This window comes from Empidonax traillii, unplaced genomic scaffold, assembly GCF_003031625.1.
Source record: "Empidonax traillii isolate 1590-97213 ecotype Southwest subspecies unplaced genomic scaffold, ASM303162v1 scaffold224:size737649, whole genome shotgun sequence".
In the NCBI taxonomy this organism is placed as follows: Eukaryota; Metazoa; Chordata; class Aves; order Passeriformes; family Tyrannidae; genus Empidonax; species Empidonax traillii.
Genome location: NW_020955417.1, coordinates 388,911 through 414,203, shown reverse-complemented (window position 1 = coordinate 414,203; position 25,293 = coordinate 388,911). Strand labels below are relative to the sequence as shown.

At 39.9% G+C, this 25,293-nt stretch overlaps 1 protein-coding gene across 1 annotated transcript in view; it reads left to right on the top strand.

Annotated features, from left to right (window-relative positions):
• SERGEF (secretion regulating guanine nucleotide exchange factor) overlaps positions 1-25,293 on the top strand; it is a 149,416-nt gene that overhangs the window by 27,127 nt on the left and 96,996 nt on the right. The window contains 1 exon segment of the mRNA XM_027887907.1: positions 3,909-4,069. Within this exon segment, the coding sequence (XP_027743708.1) occupies positions 3,909-4,069 (161 nt within the window).

Here is a 25,293-nt window from a genome sequence, read left to right as displayed (position 1 = left end):
CTGTGTGTACACTGATGCAAAATGCTGTGTTTACAGTTCAAAGAGCACGAGGAAACTAGATCTGTATGATCGTGTAGAATCTCAAACAATGTAAAATTCTGTTGTATGTACTGTTTACTTAAGGAGCTGTCAGGAAGTCTTTTCTTAAAAATCTTCTCCCCCTGTCCTTTTTTTAGCTTTCTGAACTGCTGTACTGTTGGTTCGTTCAGGCTGTACACTGGAATGACACAAGATGCAGGAATTATGTCTATTACTCCCTAACTCCAAATAGTATTTGGAATGCTCTGACCTTTATTTGATGTAGCATTTGCTCCTGAAACAACGAACAGTTGCAATAGAGTCATGTGGGACAACGCGGATGTTCCCAGTAAGGGAGTTGAAGTGCCTTTTGGAATTGGAGCCTCCATGCTCAGAACATGACAAGACCCAGGTCTTAGGAAGCTTTGTTAGTATATTAGAAGAACTGGAAAAGCTTTCTAATGGTGTATGCTATGCTGCTTTCTTTCACAAAAGTTGTAGAAATAACTCTTGCCTTTTTTGTGCCCTCTTACTGTATAGAGTCTGGTATGAAATATCTTTTAATTTTTTTTTTCCTTTTTTCTGATGCCTCAGCCACTTCCATGGCTGATGTACTCTGTCCAGTTGACTCATCATTGTGTATGTTTTCTTGACTTCTAATTAAAATCTGTTCTAGTCTAATATTAGACCAGCAGTCCTTGTTATATCACCCTTCATTCTTAAGTAATTCATCCTGCAACCTCCTTACTCTGTGTGACTAATGTCTTTTTCTTAAATATTCTTAGAACATTTTAAAATACCATCTATATTATAAGTAGCACAGTAGCAATACCTCTCATTACAATTGCTTAACGCTTTCTGTCATAGCTCAGTGCTTTCTTTTGCTTAGGATTTTGACAAGACTTTAACCTTTGGCGGAATTTTCCATGCATTGGTGTTTGCCTCAGCCTGAAATTTCCACTTGAGACTGGTGTTTTTATTTTGTTTTGTTTGTTTGCTGAAAGTATAATCAGTATTTCATAGAGAAGGCACATCTAAATCGGCTTCTGTTACTTTCTCTCACAGGAAAGACAGATTTATGTACTTCCTTCTATTTTTTAGTAAAGGAAGATGTTTTTGGTGAAAAATGGAAACAATTGTCTATTAGCAGAAGACTGTGCATGGGAGGGGGAATGCTCACCAAACAGGAATAAGTCTAGGGAAGGAATATCTGTCAGTAAGAAGTGAGAACTGAATTGATGAGTGCTGAGAAGGAACTGGTTGTTACCTAATCTTTAGGCATTCAAGAAATTCTTCCTAAAAGCAAAAATTAATTTATCTGGCTTTAAATTTTTTTGATGGATGTTCTCCATTTTTTCCTTCTAACAACCACCAGAAACTTGTTTCCCTTATAGTGGCAAAAAGGAAAAAGATAATTGCAATGATTTCTGTTCGTAATCAGAAACAGTTTACATTCTCCTAAAGGTTCTGTTTGATTTTACATGTGTAAGTAATTACTTGCTTGCTTGTCCAGTGAAAGAAAATAAAATCTGTGGGTGGAAGGTGTTTTACTGTAGCTAAGCATAATTTCTGCTTTAATCCTTCATATATGCTGCAGACTTCAGTTCCACTGGAGCAGTACCCTGATGTGATGGTGCAAAGGATGATTTTTGTTACATGAGTGGATGTTCATATCCGGGTCTAGACAGAGAACCAGGTTTTGTTAGGGAAAGAATTTTTCCCTCTGAAAGGTAGAGTTGAGAGAAACTTTTCCTGCCTCTGTGTACAGGATGGTGTTATAGACTGTGACGATGTGGGTCTGAATTATCAATAAGCTACTGGCCTTTTTGGAGGCCTTGCAGGTTGCTGATGTTTTTGCCTGCGGCACTTGGTACTTTTGGCTTCTGAGAGTTGAAGTGCTTTAGTTCAGCTCTGGTCCTAGGGGTCAATACAGCAATGTTTGGGTAGGGCTTGAGAGCCTGTGGTATATTAATCATCTAACTGGATGTTACAGAAATTCTTACTGGCTTTAGATTTCATCAAACTCAGTTCCTGTAGTTGATGCAAAACAAACTAGCCTGCCTATCCTTTCTCAGTCCACTAACAGGGTTCCATGTAGGTGCAGCAACCTGGTCTGATGTAAAAGCCTGAAGGTTAGTCTACATTTAAATTTACTATATACATGCTGAGGCAGGGGTTTAGCAATGTTTTTGCAGCTGTAGATGTTTTTAGCAGAGATCTATATAAATAGTGAAGTAAATATACTAACTTTAGAGCAAGTATGTGTTTTAAACCTCAAACTGAACTCCTGTAGTTCTCTTAATGAAATTTATTTTAATCCTTTAACCTAACAAAATATAGCTACTATGTTAAGAGACCTCACTTTTACTGAAAGTAGTATGTGACTGGTTTCAGCTTTTCCCTGAACTGCTAGGAAGCTGTGAAGGAAGAAATTTCTTCTGCCCTTGAGGGAAAAGGACAACTAATTTTATCACTTAATTATTTCAGGAGAAGCATTATCAGTGAACACACAGAATGCATCTGAAAAACTTGTGATGATTGGAGAAGAAATACCACTGCTAGCAGATTTGTAAGGAAAATGCATATACTTCTTGTGAATATAAACTGAGATTTCCAGTTTGTTTACAAAGTACATTATCACCTTAAACTCCACAAACCAGGAGTGCCCACCTGTGTCCCAGTCAAGAGGGTTTAACAGTATCCAAAGGAAAAGGGAGGTGTTCAGATTTCCTAAGGTTTGTGTTCTGGCGTCTGTTTAGAAACCCTTCAGTTGTCATCTTTGGGTGGTGTGACCAGTACCCCCTGTGGCCAGCCCCTCTGTGGGGAATGTGTGTACTGACTGACAGGGAGAAGTGTCTGTGTTTAAGCAGACTTGCTGGACTGGATGGTGTTTTCCCCAAATCCGTGTCATTTGGTTTATAAACTCAAGGTCATGGCAGGTTTCTGCCTGGGCTGGAATGTGGGTTGCTTGTTCTGATTAAAACCAAGTTGAGAACTTTAACTTATGCTGTGGGCATATAACTTTTTTAATTGGAAGGCCAGAAGGGACAGCTTTTCATGACTTACCTGCAGAGATCTAGTTACTTCATTAAGAAAATAAAGCTGTCACTTAGTAGGATTTTTTTCCCTTAGTTCTGGGAACCAAAGGTAAAAGCATTGCTTTATGGATGTTATCTATACTGGTGAATGGCACTTTGGTGTCAGTCCTGCAGCGGTGAACCTGGTATAGTATGTGGAGAGAAGTACTGATATAGTACTGCTGATTTCATTTGAAGTTATGTTTCCTTGATCAGTATGTGATTCCTGTGGAAACAAGCCAGTGCATTTCCAGTGCTTAATGACGGTTGTGGTGATGTTCTGACTAACCAGCTGCTGTCCTGAGGGCTGTTACTCTGCTAATAATAGTGATGACAGAAGGTAACTTCTATCAGGAAAACATCACCTGTGTTAAACACAGGTCAGGCAATGGATGTCTCTGTGGCAAAGACTGGGAATGGAGAAGAAATGTCCTTTCTATAATCTTTTATGTATCAGAATAAACTGTTTTGTTTGTGCTTCTGTTAACCTAAAGTGTGTCCTCCATATAACCAAAGTGAATATCCAGGTTGTGCAGCTTTATTGACACGGTTTTATTTATAGCCCAGGCCACCATACAGATGTTATTCTGCTAGAAAACAAGTTAATGAGGTATGAGTAGCTACATAGAAGCGGAGCATAATATCTTGAGGTAGTAATTAATGTTTTTGTTTTCTTCTGCTCCCAGAAATAAGTTTTCACTAGGCCTTTGAAGCTGTGGGTAAGATGCATTAAGAAGTTCTAGTTTTGAATTGGTATCCACATGTTCCAGAAACTTAGTGAATTAGTAATCTCGAAATGTGTTTTTTGTTTAGAAACTGGCAAGGTATTCACCTGGGGCAGAGCGGACTACGGGCAACTTGGAAGGCATGCAGTGGTTCCCGATGGGCAGGACTTATGCACAGCATCTGAACAATGCTTGGAGCTGTTGTGTAACATCCCTGTTTCAGTGCCTTGCCTAAATGGAGCATCTCAGGTAAAGAAGAAAGTTATCATTCCCCTCACCTTTCTTTTTGGTGCATTAAAATAATCAGAACAATTTCCTAATAGAACCCTTTCAAATGCTGCAGCACAAGCCCTTGCTGCTCTTCCTGTAAGCTCAGAAGTTAATATGATTCAATTATTTCAAATATTGTAAAAGGATTTTGCATTCAGAAACTGATTTTTTCCTTGGTGGAACCAGAATTACTGTTAGCACAACATGTCAAGTTCTCCAATATCAGTGTGTGCAGGAGACAGTTGCATCTGCAACACAACCTAACAGATGAAGTGGGACTCTGTCCTGTTGCAGCCCTACTTTTGTCTGAAACTTCAAAAACCAGTGCCCTACAGATCACAAATGGTGGTGCCTCTGAGCCAGGGGAAAGGCTTGCACAGCCATATAAAAATTCTCCTGGTTTTTATTGCAGCTGAGAAGAGTGGAAATTCCCAGTACTGTGTGGGTAGGAACAGAAAGTTATGGTGTGATTGAGATATGTGGTTCATGGCTGATCCAGGTCTTCTGCCCAGTATGCCTACTCTTGATCTGTTATGATGCTTTATAAACCTACAGTTTGAGGTGTAGGGTAAGTGAAGAAGGGGAGACCTTCAGGAAAGCAGACATAGGAGAACAGGTGATAGAAGATGGACTTCGTTAAAAGTGCAGCCTTGTTGGCTGAATATCAGATTAATGATCTGTCCAGGTGTCAGTCTCAAAAGAGTGCAGTCATCCAGGGCACTAAACATTAGCAAGGGGTTAAAAAAAAACGGTAAAGCTTCTGAAAAACAACCTTGTTCTCAAAAAGGCTGAAGAATTAAAACCAAACAAAAAGTGCTCCAGCCACACAGTCCAAGTTGCCAAAGGCGAAGGCAGGGATAGGGAGAATGAAGCATTTCCTGCTATAGGAGAAGACCAGGTTTGAGACCATTTAAGGAACCTGACGGTGGAGAAGTCCATGAGATCTGGTTTGATACATCTATGGGTCCTGAGGGAACTGGCAGAGGAATTGGATAAGCCACTATCCAGTTGCCATCTACCTGGACTTGTGCAAAGCATTTGGCACTGTCCCACACAACATTCTGTCTATAAACTGGAGAGACATGGATCTGATGGATGGACTGCTTAGATAAGCAGTGGATCTTTACAGTCAAAAGAGTTGAGGTCAATGGCTTGATGTCAGACTGGAGACCAGCAAGGAGTGGCGTTCCCCAGGGGTTGGTATTGAGACCAGAGTCCCAAGTGGTATTGCCAGTGACAGGGACGGTGTGATCAAGTGCACTCTCAGCCATCTTGCCAATGACACCATGTGTGGTGAACATACTGGAAAGAAGGGATGCCCTCAGAGGGACCTTGACAGCCTGGAGAAGTGGGCCCATGTGAACCTCATGAAGTTCAACAAGGCCAAGTGCAAGGTCCTGCACATATTTTAGGGCAATCCAAGCACAAATACAGGCGGGGTGGAGAATGGATTGAGAGCAGCCCTGAGGAGATGGACTTGAAGATGTCGGTGGATGAGAAGCTTGGCAGTCGCCGGCCATGTGCACTTTCAGCCCGGAAAGCCAACAGTACCTTGGGCTGCATCAAAAGCAGTGTGGCCAGCAGGTCAAGGGAGGTGATTCTACTCCTCTGCCTGGCTCTTGTGAGACTCCACCTGGAGGTGCTGCATCCAGCTCTGGGACTCCCAGCATAAGAAAGAGGTGGATCTATTGGAATGAGTCCAGAGGAGGGCCACAAAGATGATCAAACGGCTGGAGCACCTCTCCTATGAAGAGAGGCTGTGAGAGTTGGGGTGGTTCGTCCTGGAGAAGAGGAGACTCTGGGGTGACCTTATAGCACCTTCCATACCTAAAGGGGGCTTTTAGGAAAGATGAGGACAGACTTTTTAGTAGGGCCTCTAGCCACAAGACAAGGGGTAATGGTTTTAAACTAAGAGAGGGTAGGTTTATACTAAAAAAAGGAATAAATTTTTTATGTTGAGGATGGTGAAAGAGGTTGCCCCAGGGAGGTTTCCCCATCCCTAGAAATGTACAAGGTCACATTGGATAGGGCCCTGAGCAACCTGATCTAGTTGAAGATGTCCCTGCTTATTGTAGGAGGTTTGGACTTTATGACCTTTGAAGGTCACTTCCAACTCAAACCATTTGGTGAAGCTCTTTGTAATGGTTTAGCCAATGGCCTTTCTCCAGCCTAAAAATAATAATGCCACAGCTTTAGCTGAGGCTGTATAAGCATATAATGAATATTCCTTTACCTTATAACATCCTTGAATGGCCTTGGAGTTCTTCTTTTCTTATGGCTACTTTGATTACAAAATGATTTATCCTCAAGCATAAAGATGATCAGAAAGAAAATCTGACTCAAGTTATTTGCTCTGGTCTGACACCACATGCAACCTAGACTGCATGCAAACTGTTTTCTTGTTCTTTTAGAGTCTGAGAGGCGGTGTATGAGTTGCATTAGGAAGAGCACTGCCAGTGGCTCAAGGGAGATGATCCTACCCCTGTAGTCAGCCCCAGTGAGGCTGCATCTGGAGTGCTGCAGCAAGTTCTGGGCTCCTCAGGACAGGAGAGACATGGAGCTCCTGGAGTGGGTCCAGTGGAGGGTGACAGAGATGATGAGGGGACTGGAGCATCTCTCTTACAAGGACAGGGAGGGAGCTGGGCCTCTTCTCAAGAAGAAGATACTGAGAGGGGACCTGATCAGTATGTATAAGTATCTGAAGGGAGCATGTCAGGAGGGTGGTGCCAAGCAATAGGACAAGAGGCAACAGACAGAAATGGATGCATAGGAAGTTTCACCTGAATATGAGGAAGAACTTCTTTCCTGTGCACACTAGAACAGATTGCCCAGAGAGGTTGTGGAGTCTCGTTCACTTAAGATATTCCAGAAGCTGCTTGACACAAGCCTATGCAATGTGCTCAAGGATGACTCTGCTTGAGCAGAGAGGTTGGACTACCTGACCTGCTGTGGTCCCTTCCAGTCTTACCCACTCTGTGATTCTGCGATAAGGCAATGGAACTGTTATCAGGCAATGTGCAGGGGTTCCATCTGGGCAGACAACCAGTCAAAAGGTGTGCATTTCCCTGTAGGGTAGCTGGCTGTCAAAATTCACAGGGTACAAAAGTACAGGTCGACAGCTTCAGCTGCAGTGTCGGTACTGCATCTCTACCTCCTGGGAGTCTCCCATAGTGAGACTTTGGTTAGAAGAATTGGCCTCTTCTCCTTGCCATCATCAGTATTGTGTGGATGTGTGCACTCTCAGAGGTGAACTGGAGCTTCAGAGCCCATGATGCTGCACTAATGAATAATTTGTTTAGTCATTGTTGACTCCACTGGGTCTCAGACAGCTTTCTTACTCATTTTTGATATGGGTGTCCCTACTTTTTGTCATTAGTTATCTATAGACAACTGTTTCACACTGTTTTGCATCTGTGCTTTGTGCAGTGTCTCATGAATGTAGTTCTGTCAGTTTTTGAACAATACAAAGCCAAGGCAGCTGTAGTTTTTGCACAGGGGAACTTATGCTTGACAGGACGAGTGATCCGTGAAAGTGAAGGGACGCATTCAGGTACGTTCCTTGAAAAGGAAGAGAATCAACAATCTCATCTTTATTCTGCTGCCCTCAGCGCTGTTCCTCCTTATAGACCTGTGAGAGACCTGATTTGAGTGATTAGCGATGGCAGTGTTCTGGAGCAGACATCATTCTTTGCAGAGATAACAGCGTGAAGATGATTTAAGAGCATCATTTGTACCCTAGGAGGAGCTGTGTTGATGAGAAATGAAAAAAACAGATAGTAAGAGCCTAAATTGTTTTACTTCAAGATTACAAAATAATGCCAAAGCTAGAATTTATACTTGAAAATGCATTAAATTGCAGTACATAGGCTGTGTAGGGTTAGCTGTGTTTTGTTAACACACAAGTTATCCCTTTTTCCATTTTTTGTCATATGGAGATGGGGTTTGATTTGAGAGCTGAATTAAAAGAAATATAGAGAAATTAGTTCTTTTTCATGTTTACCTTGAATTAACAATTCCAGTTTTTGTGTTTAATGCAGAAGACAGTTTAACAGTTGAGGATTACAACTAATGATTTTTATCCGTGGTCTGTTTTTATAAATCACTTCTAATGATTCAACTGAATTTTTGGCAAAGCTTTGGTCTGCTGATTGCTTCTGCACTTCAGTTAATATTGTTAAAGCCAAAGTGGAGAAACTAATCTAAGGATTAGAGGACAGTATGAAAGACACACTAGTTTAACTCAAGGACAGTGCAGGAAATTTAACCTCCTGTGTTGCTCCTTGTCTCTGTGCCCGTGGCTTACCTATTTTCTTCACCAAATATCAGGGATTCTCTTTTCTTTGAGCTGAAATTGCTGTAGTGTCTGTGTCTGCCACTTCAAAACCTGATTTTTGAAGTGTTGTGAGTGACCTATTCCGTTGTGAGTTGGACTTCATCTGAGAAACTTGTTTGAAAACATTGACCTTGAAAAATATGAGCACTTTTTTTCTTTACACGGAAACAAAAGAAGAACAAAAGCCTGAGTTTTAGGTAATTATGCACTAATCTGAGTATGTTTTCCTGGCAGCTTTAAGAGTATGTGGAGGTTCCTGGTGTTGAACGTGTTTAAAGTTTTTGCCTTTTGTGACTGCAGGTCTATTTACTATTTCCTTCTCAGTGCTTTGGTGTGCATCCACCATGGAATAGGCCAAGGCACTGAGAAGAGGCTGTGTGAGACATTATGCATGCAGTGCTCTTGTGTTGCGGGGTGTCCTTGATTGGACCTCTTCAGAACATCTGACTCATCTGCTGCCTGATGCGCATTCACATCTACCGCTCTTCAGATGAAAGGACAATTAAATACAAATGGCCCGAAATATGATGAGTCTCTGTATTTAGCAGATGCTACAAAGACCTGGTTTAATGTTTCCTCCTTGTCAAAATGCTCTTCCAGTCTGTTTGATATTTTTGGCTGTAATAGCTATCCCTCCACTGTTTGTGGTATGTTCAGCATGTCATTCACATTGCAGCAGCAAACATTTGCTGCAGCAATAAACAAGCGAGAAGTCTCTGTGCTGTGCTGAACGTTTCTTGCTAAGCTGGATGGAAGGAAGGGCTGCAGTTATTTTGGATGTGCATGGCTTCACATGGAGCCATGTTTTCATCATATCCTTATCTACTTAAAGCAAGCTGTGTTAGATCACAGTTTTCTGAGGAGGGATCTCTGGAATTTCAGTAAGGAAATTGAAAAATAACCATCACTCAACTTGAATCTTGATGGTGGATGTAGGGTCCGGTTGTGTCAGGGAATGAAAATACCTGATAGACCTGTGGCAACCTGTGCCTACTGTGTTTATCCTGATCCTACTGTGATCCAGAGTTGCAATGGGTATGTTCATCTCAGTGTGCTATACAGATGGCTTTGGATCCACTGTATGGTTCCTTTTTTTCAGGGAACGGTATCATGAATGCCCACATTCTCATGGCCCTTTGCAGTCAAACTTTATTGCTGTTCTTTTCAGTGCAGTTGCAGTGGGATGTGATTTTTGTTTGTGTTTGAAAGGTAGCTTTGGTTTTAGTATGTTCTTGTTTTTTTCCTTTTCCCCATTCACGTGGCAAAACGTTAAGCAGCTGCCTACAAAACAAATCTAATATATCTGCTATGATGAAAATCAATTGTTTATTATATAGCTGATAGGTTAATGTATAAGCATAGTTATTACCTTAACATGTACTCCCAATGATACTGAAAATAGAATTTTTTGTTTAAAAAAATCCCAAAAACTGTTTATGTAATTTTTTGGCTTCACAGGGAAAATTGTTAGAGGCCTTTTTGTAAGTAAAGCTCTAGCTGAGATTTTAATACCCTCTAGTTCAGGGTATTAAAAGAAATAGCCTGATAGTATTACATATCTCTATGCTCTGTGTGTGGCTTTCGAATACTTAGTTGTTTGGCTACTGTAAATTTTTTTGTTTTGAATGTTCAAAACGAGAGGTTTATATTTTTGTGGGAGAGAAACAGCAAGCTGAGCTTTCCTAAATCAGATTTTACTGCTCAGAGTTTGAGAATATATGTGCAGTAACTGATCCAATAAGCCTCTTAAAAAAACCCACTTTGGGTGGTAGGGAAACAGGAAAAAAAGTTTAAGTGATGTGGAGTTTTTCACTTGGTAAGCAAGTAGTATGTCAGTGTGTATTGTGGTGAGGTTTTTTTGCTTTGTTTTGTTTTTTTAATAGGCATAAATTGGTGTCTTTTACAAGTTGGTCTTGGTCCATGTCCTTTGAGAAATGGCATTGTTGAATTTTCCTTGATTGATTTTGTTACGCTGTTTTGGAGATGCAGTGATGAAAATTGTAACATAGGGATGGTCCCTTTAATATTCTTGTATTGAGTTCTTGTCTTATCAATTAATTTTAAGTGACAATAAAGGAAGATAAAGGTCATGGAGAAGTGGGTTCTGAGTACAACTCACTGTGCAAATGACAAGTTGCAATTAAGGATGAAAATAAGAGACCAAATTGTTGAAGTTATTATTATTAGGAGGGAAAAAACCAAACAGGATGTATTAGAAGATTGAAACTACAGTCCGCATACAAAATACAGTGAGTCTGTGTTTGATTAGGTGTGTTTGTGTGCTCTGCATGCCCTGTGTAGGAGAGTAGCACTCATCTTGGCAATGCTGCAAGAACATTGAGAGTTTACAGTTATGTCACAGGAAATGAGGAAATGGGATTTATTTCTTAGGTCAGTTGGTTCTCTCTAGCAGGAAATGGAGAGCAGTACCAAACTGCTGAAATCCAAATGCAAGCTTTTGGCTAGATAGCCATCCCACTTATTCTGTGCTTTTCTTATCCCATTAAGACATGGCTGTGGTTTGTAAAGAATATCTTGTGACCTGGGTAGAGAGATGTTTAACATTCATAGCAAAGTAATGTCTGGAAGTTAAGAACAGCAGTGTGTTACAAGCAGAGCCTACTTCACCAACTCTGGGTCTGCACATTTTGGAAAGAAAAGAGGAGATGATACTGGTTCCCAGCAGGTGCTTCCTGTCACCCATACCAGTTTCTCTGCAGCTGGAGTTGCATAAAGGGAGGCAGGAAATCAAAGTCACACCAAGTGAATGGCAAAGGAGAATTCCTGCACTGGCTTTGTGTGTCAGAGTGGATGCTGTGTGAGTACAAACTAGAAGTTTTCAAATTATCACTTTTGCAGATGAGGGTTGGTTTAAAATGACCAAAATTCCTCTACTAGGGTTGTACTGTAGCACTGAAGTAGCAGCCAGTGGTAATGCTGCTCTGTAATCTGTATGGAGACCAGGAAAGGTTGATTTGCTGACAGATGGGGTGGTGTAGGACAGGACTAACATGGGATGAAGTCAGGAGGTGGAGACCCACCCAGCATGCGATGACAGGTGTTACAAATGTGAGTGTGGGCAAGCTTTAATCTTCATAATTCATAAATTAAATTTCCATTTGATGGTGTGTTGCAGTTAGAATTCCAAATGAATACCTCGCTTGGAGATCAGGGAAATGAAAAGAGGCTAAAACTTTTTGCAGCAGTAGCCATGGCTTGTGCAGACACGCATCAGCTTGTCAGTTGTGAGGCCCTAACAATGAGACCAAATTGGCAGCTGTATTTAATGAGCCTGTTAGCAGCAAAATGACTAATCTAAGTTGCCTTGTAACTCTCTGATCTCCATATGCTCATAGGATGTTTCTTAAATTAAAAATACTGACTGGGTCCCATCTCTTTGCATAGATGGTTCTAGTAACAGTGCACCATGACTGCAGCTTGGAGCTCAGAGACAACCTGTGATCCAGCTCATTGCTGCTCTGAAGGATTTCTTTACACCAGCAAATGCCAAGAATGTTCAGTGGTGCCATTCACATGCATGATGTGGTTAATGCCTGCTAATTAACCGTGGGCAGTGCTGCAAAATTACTTTTAAAAAATGCCTGGTTTTAAGACAAAGTTTTTGTGAGCAGCAACCTTGGAGGGTGACAACTGTTAGTGCAGAAATCCAGTCACTGATGTGATTTTGCTTGCCTTGTTTATCCATGAGGAGCCTAAACAGAATGGTTTCAATGCAAAATGCACCCAACTTAGTTTGAGATGAATCAGATCTAACCCAGGGTATGTGTGTGGACATGTTCCAAATCCAAGTGAAAATATGGTTTGAAGCAAGGGCTTGGTTGAAAAGGCCCTAAAGCATGCAGTTTTTCATTTTCAGTTTGTCATTAGAACTGTTACGGAGAAGAGATTAACAAATCAATGCAGGCTAAAACGAGAGAAAATCAATAAGAAACTGTAGTGAACTGGAACAGAGCTAACAATTTAGTGTTCTCTGCAAAGAAATCTCATCCATACCTCCCTTTATGGATGGGAAAATAGTGCCAAAATGATGATTTCAGGTTAGAGTAATTGCTTTTTACCTGGCTGACCCCAGAACTTTAGGTCAAGAAACTTCTTGTGTTAATACTGCTTATCTTTCCTATTTCAGTTGTGTTGATGAATTTTATTGGCAGGTTCTATAACAGTGGAATCTTAGGGAAAAATAGTTAAGGAGAAATATATCATTTAAGTTACCCTCAGAGGAATTTGATGGAACACCCTCTTTAATAGTTTACTTCTTTGTATTAGCAGAAGTGAGTTGGTTAGTTGTTCATTATTTTTCTGTCTCCTTTTCTTAAGGGAAGTGTTACTTCTGAGAAGTTACCCCTTAGTAGGTGGGATGAGAGATACGTAGAGAATATACTGGACTACTGGGTAGTGTGTTACAGGTGAATGAGATTGGAGAGATCTTAGTGGTAGGTGAATGTGATGGGAGAAATCTTAGTGGTGCCAGCTCTACCTGTTTATTGCATTTTAACATTGGTCCTTTCAAACTTATTTGTCACTGTGCAGCCATAAACTCACCGAGGCAGTGCCAGCATGCAGACTGCTTCTTCCGGCTTTTAATTTAGGGATTTGGGATTTGGTTTGAACCTGGGTTATGCTTGTACTTTTACGCCAGTGACGGTGTTTGTTTTCGTTTGTCTGATGTTTCCAGCTTTCATTTATCAGTCATTTAAGCTGTGGGCCCTGCCAGTCTTTCTGGCCTTTGTGCTTATGTTGTAAGTTATTGTAGAGCTACTGTTTAATGGAAGATTCAGAAAAGAGAAACTTGTGTTTCTGCTGTGATGCTGAAGTTGTTGCCATGCCATGGCACACAACAAGTTTCCAAGACTGCTTTGCTGGGTTGCCTGCTAAATGACAGATACCTGTGTGTCCTCCCACGTGGTGGCTCATCTCCTTTGCCTGTTGGCTGACTTTCTCTAATTAAAGTTGAAGTTGTCAAAAGCAGAAGCTACTTCTGAACTCTGTGTTCTTTACGTGGTCTAGTATAGCCTGTGCCTTTGCCCCAGCAATCCACCAACAGGAGTTGTTTTTGAAAGGAGGAGGAGGAAAGGGAAGAAAAAGTGATGTATCTAATCCTATGAGAACGAAAATGCTAAACTGTCTCCTGTTTTAAAACCTGCCCAAGGGTATATTCTTAGTCTTCTGGCAGTTGATTGCTGAGGTCTCTATAAATTCAGTGCATTTTGCCAGCAGAGATTGCCAGATGCCAGCAAAGATTGCAAAGAGCTATGCTCTCGATGATGCCTTGCAGTTTTTTTTATCACAGAGAAAGCAAATAAAAACCTTATAAAGAAATTTTTGTATTTCATTGTCAGAAAAAATTTGATTGCTCCCTAGAGGCATGGTTTCAAAAATGCCACCCTCTATACTTTGCAACCTTACCTCCTGTTTTCCTCCTTCTTCCTTCCCCAGGTGTAAAGCTAATGTGAACAATCCCTCAATCCCTTCCTTGGTAACAAGTGCATCAGGAGTTCTTAGGAATTGTTTGTTTTTTCAGAACATTGTTTGGCATAATGTTGTGCTCTTAAATGTTAAATTAACAGGTATTAAATAGCCAGATTTCTTAATGGTAATTTCTTTCGTGAAATCCCTTCTGTCGAGCTTTATTTAATTTGCCAGAGTTTTCCTGCAGCCTCCACTGTTAGTTGATTTTGAAAGTGTGAACCCATTCAAAGACTTAGAAATCTGAGACGTTGTTTTATTTCTGAAGCAAGAAAAATAAAAATTAAAAGAAAAAAAAAAGAAGCCAGGCTCTGCTGAACCTCACAAGAGATTACTGGGGGGAAGGGATGAAAGCCATTTAACAATGTCTAACAGATATCAGCCACTTTAATACAGTTGATGACATTATGGTGTCTGACATTTGATTAATTGCTATGACAAGGTACATTGCAGGTGTATATAACTATGCAATTCCTTTATTGCCTTTGTATATGCCAAGATGTTGTACTTTGTGTTTTTAAGTTCTTTGCTCTCCATTCAAATACAATCATAAGATTTTTACTTCTTGATTCTTATTCCCTTCTTGTGCCTTCTCTGTTTGGGTCCTTATTTTGATTTCTCATGGTTTTGTGGGGTGAGGTTTGTTTGTTTGTTTGTTTGTATTTCTTGGTGGGGTTTTTTTTGGTGGGTGTGTGTGGGATTTTTTTGTTTTGGGTTTTTTCATGTCTGGATGGAGGAAAACCCATTATTGTCAGTACTTTTGGGAAAGGGTTTATGACATAAACACACAGAAATAAATTCCAGAAATAGAAAACAGGGAATTGATTTTTGTTTTCTTTGACTTCTTGATCTGCTACTGCTCCCGTTTTAGTATTTAACCACTACAATGAAAAGATAAAAGCATCCTGATTTTTCTAAAGATGCATTACTTGCTGTGGCAACGCAATTAAAATGAAAAAGGGACATCCACTTTTGGAGGAAATAGCTCTGTATGAAATTTAGACAATCGGTTTACAATTATTAAAAAGAACAACTGTGACTTTTGGGAGTACAGTTACAAAATATTTTTCAGAATTTTGTGAGAAAATAAGGACAGGAAGCGAGATAGAAAGCATTAAAAGGTTTTTAATTATGTGGATATTTAAAATTCTTGGCTTAAATGTGTTTCTTCCTGACCACAAAAACCATGTAGGGAGATGGCTCTTCTCCAGTGTGTGCCACTGAAGTCTTCCCAGTTTGCACAGTGGATTAGATCACAGAATCACAGAATATGCCAAGTTGGAAGGGACCCACAAGGATCATAGAATCCAACCCCTGGCCCTGCACACCATGTTCCTGAGAGTATCATCCAAATGCTTCTTGAACTCTGTCAGGCTTGGGGGCTCTGACCACTTCCCTGGGGAGCCTGTTCCAGTGCCCAACCACCCTCTGGGTGAAGAACCTTTTTCTAATGCCCAACCTAAACCTCCCCTGACACAACTTCTGGTCATTGCCTCGGGTCCAGTCTCTGGTCATTACAGAGAAGAGATCAGTGCCTGCCTCTCCTCTTCCTCTCATGAGAAACTTGTAAACTGTGATGAGGTCTCCCCTCAGTCTCCTCTTCTCCAGGCTGGACACACCCAAGTGGCTCCTCATGGCTTCCCCTCAAGGCTCTTCACCATCTTCACTGCCCTCCTTTGGACACTCTCTAGGCTGCTGTGAACAGAAATTTTCCACCTGGCTGCACACAAGCCTGCTGAACTCAAGCAATATTTGTGGCGTTATGGCAGCTTTTAAGTCATGCCATTAGCCTTTTCTTGGTGGAAAAACAGTACTTTTGGGCTCAACTCTTGTACCTGTGGTAATAAGTTCAACACCTCAGACTGGTGAGCAACGCTCTGTGATGCTTTCATGCTATCAGAGCACCTTGAAAACTCAGCAGATGAGAAATACAAGTGTAATGAATGTGATGTTTTCTGGAGAACAGAGGTATCATCTTGATTCTTTGTGGTTATTACATATTAAAGCTCTGAAAAATCATCTTGAAAGTCTGATCCAATTTGCAGTTTAGCGTACAGTCATAGCTAGTGAAGGTGCTGCGCAAAGATGGAAGTAGTGGAAGTGTTTCTGAACTGAATTGTGGAGAGCATTACAGGAACTTCCCATGTTGGCTGCCAGCAGCTCGGTCAAATGCACATTTCATGCACTGTGTCATTGGCTGCTCTTGCTTAATACAGTGTACAAGTACGTATAAGGGATTCTGCTGTAGATCTGTGAGGAAAATCTCTTTCTCAACCTCTTGGCAAATCATTTCACCTTTAGTGGTCCATCTTGAGCACTTGTATGAGGAACTGATTCAAGTCCGAAGCCTCTATTTGATCCTACCCTTAGTTTCATCTTCTTGAGTGGATTATTGGACAAGAGGAAAAACAATTTATTAAAATAATTCTTATCAGTGTTGGAAATACGGGTATTTGAGAGCATAAGTTTTATTACTAATGATCTTATCTTGAGCTAGTAGGTGTCAGCTTGTCTTTTGAAAATTTAAATTTGCCATGTTTGAAAGGTTTACTTTGAAACTGTATGCCAGTTTCTTTAGAGCACAGAGATTGATTTTTTTTCACTTCACAGTGAGTCTAATGTTTTCACTGGGCATGCAAGTCACAGGTTGTGGTGGGAGGGGATGTTGTCAGTCTTCAGAAAACAAAAATTCATAATCTTCTCTTTTGCTGTCTCATGGCACCTGTTGTGATTCGATTCTTCTCTTTTGAAAGAATACAAAATATTATTTCATGGTTACTATATCAAGTAACCTTAAATAAATGAGAAAATGGAAATCTTTGACAGTCAGTGTTTAAGTTTTGCTGCATATTTCTATGACTTGTTCCTCTTTGATATTGCTGATTCTACTCAGTATTTGTATCTGGGACCTCTGTCACACAGAGTTGAGGCTAAGAAAAGTGCAGAGACTTGTAGGAATGCATTTACATGGGCCAACTTTCTCTGGAATTTTTTTTGTTTACTTTACATGTTAGACCTAAATCTCCTAAATAAAACATAATATTGAGATTTGCAACTTCAGAGAATGAGGAAGTGCTTGGAACAGAGTAATAGAAGGCTCTCTTGGTTCAGCAGTTTGCATTAAGTCTTGCAGGATTAATTTTCTGTCTCCGGTTTTCCTTGCCACAGCAGGTTTGAAATGCAGACTGCTTGGAAGGCATGAAAATCGAAATGCTTGTGTCTTTTTATTTAGAAAGATTAAGATGGTATTTGTGAATTATGGTGATGGCATTTAATAATCTTACAATACAAATGTTTTAACTTCACTGACAAGCTGTTCAGAAATATGAAATAGGATTTGATGTGGTTTTAATGTCTTTCATGTTTGAGAGATAATGTGCCCAATCCCCATCTTTTCAACAAATGAGGACAGAGTAGTATCCTGTTTTGCTTTTCTGCATGGTACATGGAGACATCTACAATGTCTTGTGGCCCAGTAAGTTAGGAGTGCACTGCCAGTGTTCAGGGTCTTCAGGGATGACTGGTTTTGTGTGCGAAGCCTCTGTTTGCAGTCAGGCTGGCAGAAAGCCAGTGACAAAAGAGCATTTATTCACTTATGTTGAGTTCATGCTCAGCATGACGTGCCAGAGAGAATTCTAATAACGTCATTTTATCTGAGGACTTCAAATTTAGTAATGCTAAGTATGTGAGAGACTACTGATGTTCCACTGCTGAAATTAAATATATACTCCAGGTTGCACTTTTAGCCTATTTTTTTTTTTTGCCTGTACTCTCCTCCTTATGCTTTATTTACTGGCAACTTCTGTTAGATAACCTCTGTTACTACAGGGATTCCAAATTATACTGCTGTTGATTATCTTTTCGGCAACAGGTGACACGTTCAGAAACATCTCTTCCCATTCAGTGAGACTCTATGTGCTTTCTTATTGAGTCCCCTGTGGCTGAAAGAGAAACATTTTGCTTTCTCTTCTTTTGTAATTACGAGGCTAAGGACTCTATTTTTGTAGTTTGAGGAATCAGGACCAAAATCCAAAATGCTTTTATTCGTGTTAGATAAATGTGATTAATTGAGATGCCCTTGTATTATATGCTTATGCATTTAGTGAGAGAAATGCTTAATATGCCAAATAGCATTCATACTTGGATTCCATTTGACTTTCTTAATTTCTCTTGTATTCAATGCTGTATGTTGGCTGATATTCAGGGAGAAAAGGAATCAAAAATATTAAACCACTTGGAACTGTGATGCTAAATTAGTTTTATGTTTGAGCTAGCAAAAATGAATCTATGAATTCTAGTTTTGCTCTTCAGTGAGGGTATTTTATTTCATTTACTTAGTAATTTTTAATTAAATTCATGGTCAGACAGAGATGTCAGGAAAAAAAATGCAAGTGTTGTGTTATTACATATAATTTACATATACCTAGTTTTAATTGGAAAATATTACTTTGATTTTAGAGAACTGGTATTAGAAAGCCCATGGCTGTTACATTTGTCCAAGTTGCACCTCCCAACAGTTGAGGTAATTTGCTTGCACTCGTTACTTATTTAACAAAGATCTCTCATGCAGGACCATAATCATTACACATGCCTTAGCTTTAGCTTCCTCCAGAGGTATTTTACTGCTGTGCTTTTTCCTTTGTTTCTTCCTCTTGCTCTCGTGCCCAAGAGAGTTGTTGTTGTGTAGACCTACTGAGAGCCATCTGGTGTGCCCGCTGGGAAGCCGGAGCTGCACACCTAAACAAGCCTGTCACACTGCTCACATTTGTCACAGTGCTGGACCTGCACCTGGGAGAGATGGCCTGCAGAGACAGCTTTTTTACCTCTATTTATAATGTGTGTTTGGCCATAAACTTCTGGATACTTCAGTGCGTTATTTCTTGGAGAAAAGACTTTTTCCTCCAAAGTTCAAGCAGCTGTAAGCAGGTGTCCTTGGCATTTGAAAGTCTTCAAGGTCTCCAGTGAATTTGGACCTTCTGGGTATTCAGGCCTGCCAGTCACTATTTTAAGGACACTTTTTATCTGTATACAGATCTATATACATCCTTCTGCTTTTGGAAAGTAGGAACTTCTATACTGTAGAAACCTGAAGATATGGCTACTTAGTCATCCTTTTTTTTCAGCTAAGGGCGGTACCTCGAGGTGAGATGCAGTAACACTTTGTTTCCCTTTGATCAGTGTCAAACTTTTCAGCTGAGTTTTAGAGCTGACCTGCCTTATCTTCTCCTTCCTCTGGCAGTGTAAATTTCCCCCATTCTCCCCTTGGTAGATTCAGCCACCAGAGTTGCTGAAACAATAAAAGACTTAGTGGTCAGTTGTTGCATTCTGCACCTCTTAAAACATAAGAAGTGCTACATGTAGAAAAATCCCCGAATGTTTCTCTCCTATCTTTCTCTCTTTGTGAGACACTTCAAACCTGCCATTACCAGATGGAGATGTGTGAAGATTTGAAGACCAGCACAATGCCAATCATAACAGGGCAAACCGCATCATCCTGGGAATGCAGAAGGAATGCGCCAGTGGTTTTAAATGACTGCAAAATCATTTAGTTAGCAGAGCGTGCAGTAAGCCCAACTGCATCTTCCCATCTAGAAGCTGCAAAGTACTGTTCGTACTGCTGCTCTTCTCATTGCCATGCTGGAAACAGAAAGCATTATGTACCTGCCTTCTGCTCTGACTCATGTCCCAGTGGGCAGGGTTCTCAAACAACCTTTGCAGCTGAGCTGGCTTGGAACAGCGGTGTAGTTCATAGCTTATCTTAAGAAAACAGGTGCAAAAGCAAGAGGGGTAAAACCCACATGGTTAAATGCAGTGCTTAGGCCTCTGATGGACAGAGGAGAATAAAAGGCAGGGGTGAAAACCAGCAGGCATTCTTATGTATAGTATAACTCTTCATAGTAAATCTCCTGTATAGAATCCATTAATATTTGTTTGCAGACAGCACAGCTCTATTGTGCTCTTGACAGGAGACCTGAAATGCATCAGGAGTTTCTGCTTCAAGTCCAGTGCTGATGTAGAGAGGTGCAGTCAAGTCAGTGGAGCTCTGCAGTATCCAGTGGAGTTGTCCAATATGTTTATAGAACCATAAGAGCACTCAGTTTCTGGTGGCTGCCATAAAAAGTAATGATAAAAAAGGTTCATTTAAGTAGCGATGATAGTGATCATGTTTGAGGAGCTGAGTGTGTTAAGTTTTTCTTGAAAGTCTTTTATGGTAATTGTGGTGGGTTTTAAAAAAATTGAAAGCTCATTTTTAAAAAAATCTCAAAAATGTGAAACTTCAGGTTTTAATAAGTAACAAAACTGCAACCTCATGTTGTCTATTAAAAAAAAAATCTTGTTTTTAATCTAGCTTCATAATACTGTTGTAGGTTCAGCTGGGTTTCTAAAATGTTTTTGGATAACAGTATTTTGGTTGCTATTTGACAAACATTCAGTTTTACATTCAGCTATGCAGAGAATGCCTAATTAGGTCTATTGATTTGAGAAGTAAGGTAAAGCTGGAGATGATTAAGTGTAACAGATTTTAGCTCCATGGAAATGTTTTTAAGAAATTAAACATTTATTTATGAGCAAGAATAAGCCTACTGACTTTGTCTCTTAGGGAGACAAGTGAATGAATTGGCTAATAACATAGTCAGTGAAATGGTGAGAGAAGTAAATGTTTGTTGTCAAGTCTTTTTTTTTTTAATGTAATTGAAGAGCACTGAAAAGTGAAGACGGTTTTAAAATGTGCTGCTGTATGGCTGTGTCTGTCTTGTAGCAGCTTACAGTTCATGTGGCATGGTGTAGGTTTTTAGTGGCTGCTCAGGCTGACTTGAAATTTTTTTGTATTGGATTTCAGAAATCTTCTGGATTTGGGCCAGAGGGTTATGAGTTCCAGTAAATGACTAAAAGTGAAATTGTGTCTAAATGACTCTTTCACTGATATCTAAGCCATTGGAATATGTGTTATCATAGTGGCTGAAAAATCACTTAATTATATCAGAGAGCTTTATTTTAGTTAATGTAACTCTCTTCTTCGTTCTAATACTGATTTAGTTTCTGATCTATTGGATTCAGTAAGTATTTGAATTTTGAATTTTCCATGACCTATGCCATATTAATGTGTCTTTAATGGTTGGAAAGCATAATTTATTCCTGTGAAGGTTTGCAAAGTAATAGCACACAGCTCCTTAGAGAAGAGCGAACTTTAACAGCAATATTATGAACCTAACCCAGTATATTTTAACACTGCTGTAGCTGCTGTGTATGAAGGCAGCATAGCATTTTCTGTTCTAGCTTTCTGTTTGGTTGCCCAAATTTATTAGTCATTTGCCACTCTGGAGAGGTATTTCTGTGTTCGCCCTCTGTTCTCAGTTTGCTTTATTTTGAAAACAGTGACTAAAACCAACCCGTTCATCCTTAAATTACAAGAGACTTTTTAGGCCCTTGAGTAGTACTGATGATGTTAGAAATGTAACATGGGTTGTTCTGAGTAAATACTTGCAGAGGGAACTTCAGAAAGATCTGAGTTCAAAAATGCACTCATGAAGTGATTACAGTTTCTTTGAAGATCACATATTTGTTTTAAGACCTGAAAGTTTGGGTTTATTGTTGAGGAGGTAACTGTCTCTATACCTTGTTTACTGTTAATTGATATTTATAGATGAAAACCTTGTGATTAAAATCTTAGTAGGCTGATAAAGTATGGAGAAGAGAAAGTTTCAGTGGCATGTAGTAGCAGCCTGGCAGTACCTACAAGGAGGCTCATCAAGAAGATAAAGTTGGAGAAGTAAAGGACTGAAATAAAACTATGAGATCTGGACTTTATGTAAGGAAAACCTCTTTTACCATGAGGACAAACAAGCAGTTGAACAGACTGCCTGGGGAAGCTGTACCTTTTGAACCTTATGGAATGGAGAAAGACTCATCTGCATAAAGCCCACGCCATGGGGTCAGATCTCATTGCTGATTTGGCTGGGAGCAGGAGACTGGATAGGAACCTCCTGAGGTCCTTTTGAACCTGAATAATCCTTTGATCCTAAGACCTTGTTTTTCTCCTCAAAACTGTTCCCACACATTTTGTTGGAAATTCAGAATTATGAAGCTTTAGTCCAGTGCTGTAATAATAACTTGTCAGAGGGATGAGCTTTCAGGTTATGTGTTAAATTGTACTGGACAAAACTCAAATCAAGTTCAGTTTACAGGAGCGATGCTTCTTACCAGGGACAACCAGTGAGAGAGAAGGAAATTAAAGAAATCATGCTGTTTTTTCCTGTCAGCTATAATACACATTTTGGGTGCAGCAAAATGTACAGAATCATTATGCAAGCAGTACAAAGCTCTCAATGTGCCCCTCTGGATAAAATAAGGTGCTTGTATTACTCCGATAGGGTAGAAGCTGGCATCTTCTTTCCAGCACTGGCTTGGGGAAAGGAAGACTGTAACTGAAATAGCAGCTTGCAAAAAACTGCTTCATGGTTCAGTAGTTCTTTGTTGTTATTTTGTTTTAGCCCAGAAGCACTAAAATTAGCTGTCCTCTCCTCTTTGTTCTTTTTTCCTTGTACTCCAAAGTTTGCAAAGTAGAAAGTGTGTTGAGAAGCTACTCTGCACTTTAGCTATCAATACGCTGAAAATCAGAGCCCTTGATCTGGAGGCTTAAAATGATGACTGTGATTTTCAGGTTTCTTCTTTAGTTTGTCTAGTTACGCCATTAGTTTCTTCTTTAGTTTGTCTAGTTATGCCATTTTCTGGCATAAATTGCTCTCTGCTCATATGAAATGAAATCGTATTGGTTTGTGCTGACAGTTAAATTCATAAGAATAAGTTTAATTCTATGCCCTTCTCAATGTCCTCTGTTTTCTTTTGAGTAGTAATGAACGCACAGTCTGTGTGACAGATAGGCTATTGAAATTAATCCACTAAAAACAGTCTCTGCTCTTCAGAAAATTAAAAAACCCGATGTCTGCAATGTTGTGTTCTTCTGCAAGGGTAAACAGAAGAGGAGACAGAACTGTTTAGAGGTGACACAGCTGTGACTTTGTCATCATTAAAGTGTTTCTTGGAAAAGACTGTCCTGATTCATGAGAATCTTTTTTATTTCAGTGTTTTTTCTGAGTTGCAGTATTAGTCATCTAGAATCATGTATGCTGTCTGCAGTTCTTTTTAAGGATCTTTGCTTGTCTGAAGAAGTTACCTTTATTTTTATTCTTTCTCAGAGTGGTACGTGAACCTTTAAACACAAAACCAACTTTTTTACCTCAATTACTCTTGAGACGTTAAGTCAGCTTGTTCCACAAATAACTGTGCTAGAAATAAGGCTTTTGTTTTTCATTTATTTATTTTCTACATATGCCTGGACTTTCTTCTTTGGGTTTCAATTAAAGGCCTCGCAATCAATTTTGTGGAAAAACAGCATAGAGCCCAAGATTTTGAAATCTGCAAGACAGCTAGAGGAACCTTTTCAATTCGTTGCAAGAGCAGCAATGCTGTTGTTCTTATAAACCATGTTCCTTGTGGGTCTGGCTTTGTCCTGGTGAAATCACTGGGGTTTGAAGACCTGCATGTTTACAGATCACCTAAAGCACTAATCTTTTGCTGCAAGCTGCCTTGGCTTTTCAAGGCTTAATGCATGGTGTATAGCAGATATTTACTTCCTAGTAGTTTCCACCTGCAGGAGAGGGTAAGGAATGGAAGAGCACTTCATAGTTTTTCATGACACTTTTGGGAGGGTGCTTGGGTACCTTCTACGGATGTGTTTTGGTAGGTAGAATGGGTGGGATGGGTAGAAGAAGGGACTACTGTGTGTGTAGAGCAAGTGGCAAAGTATTGAGGTGGGTAGGTCACTGCTATTGAAGATACCATCCTGTGGTTTTGACTAGGGAAACTGCTTTATTGAAAGTTCTCTAGAGTGACATAGCAGGGTCAGCACAACTTCCATGTATGGACAATCCAAGCCTTATCAATTTAGTTGAAGGCATTGAAACAGTGCCATGGTGGACTGAGATTTTTTTGAAGTGTTTGAAGAAGTTTGAGATGGTTAAAAGGGAAAGGCAGTGTAAAAGGGCTGTTATGAATGCAGCTTGCCATTGAACCTATGAATAATTCCCCATGATACCTATAAATTTGAATTTCTGTATAACAACAATGCACAAGCTCAGGGTAAGTGGTAAAGTGCGAAATAGTGTCTTTTTATACATAACATACTACTACAGAGAATGTTTCTTGCAGGTTTGCAAACTTCTTAAAATTCTCTGTGGTCGTTGAAGCTCCAGAGGATTAATGCAGTTAGTGGTTCCACTGTGTGTGGAAGAATTGTGGGATGGGCAAAGGGGAAACATTAAAAATAAGTTAAACTTTTTTTAATACGTTAAAAGTACATTAGAAATTGCGCCAGTTACTTAAAAGTGCTAAATGCAGTAATTGTTCATGTAGAGAGGACAAGTCATAGCGTCTCCCAACATGACCTGATTTCACATTGAGTTCAAAGTGTGCATGTCTCCAGTGCTTAATGAACTTTGCAGATGATTGTGGATATCTCTTCAGTATGTGTAAAGTACATTGAAATACATAATAGTGATACAGTGGGCAGAATTTATAAACTTTTGTGGTGCTGGCAAAACAGTCATTCTTTGCTGTTTCAAGGTGAAGTCCAAAAATAAGCTCCTCAATTTATGATAAATAGCCTGTGCATTAGATGTTGTCAAGGGCTCTTGAGTTAAACATGCTTGAAATTTTTAGATTAGGCTGGTTTTGAGAGATGTTGTGCCAAAATAGAGCTGGAAAATTTTGACAGCGGTACTGCATTTTTTTCATTCTTTCAGGCACAGAAGGGAACAGACCTAAAAGGAACAAGACCTGTATTTTCTTATCCTCCCAGCCCTGCTTTGAACCTACTGCCTGATAAGTGTAGACATCGAAAGGAGAAAAAAAAAAAACCTGTTAAAAGAAGTGTTTTGTATCCTGTCCCTCTGAATGCTTGCATGTCTGAGTTCATTTTCCTCCTGTTGGAACAGTGGTACTGCAGCTCGGTAGGAACATGCTGTGGCTGTGAGCCTCTCTGGCAGCTGGCTTTCATGCCTGCAACTTGGCTCGTTTAATTCCACACAAACAATTCTGCTGAAAATGATCTGGACACAGGGGTGTAGGCATTTTTGTTGCTGCTGTTCCAGAAAAAGAGCCACAAGCTGGGAAAAGGAAAAGATTTCCAGCAACAGATTTATTAGATGCTATGACTCTGAAAAAAAAACCAACCCAACTTATCCAGAGGATGCCTTTAGAAATCTGCAGAACTTTTCTGCTGAGTTGCAGGTTAAGTATCTGTTTTTGTCAGGGAGTACTGGATAGCAAGTTTTCACTCTTACAGTTTGATTGTCAATGAGTCTTGCTCTCCATTGTATATGTC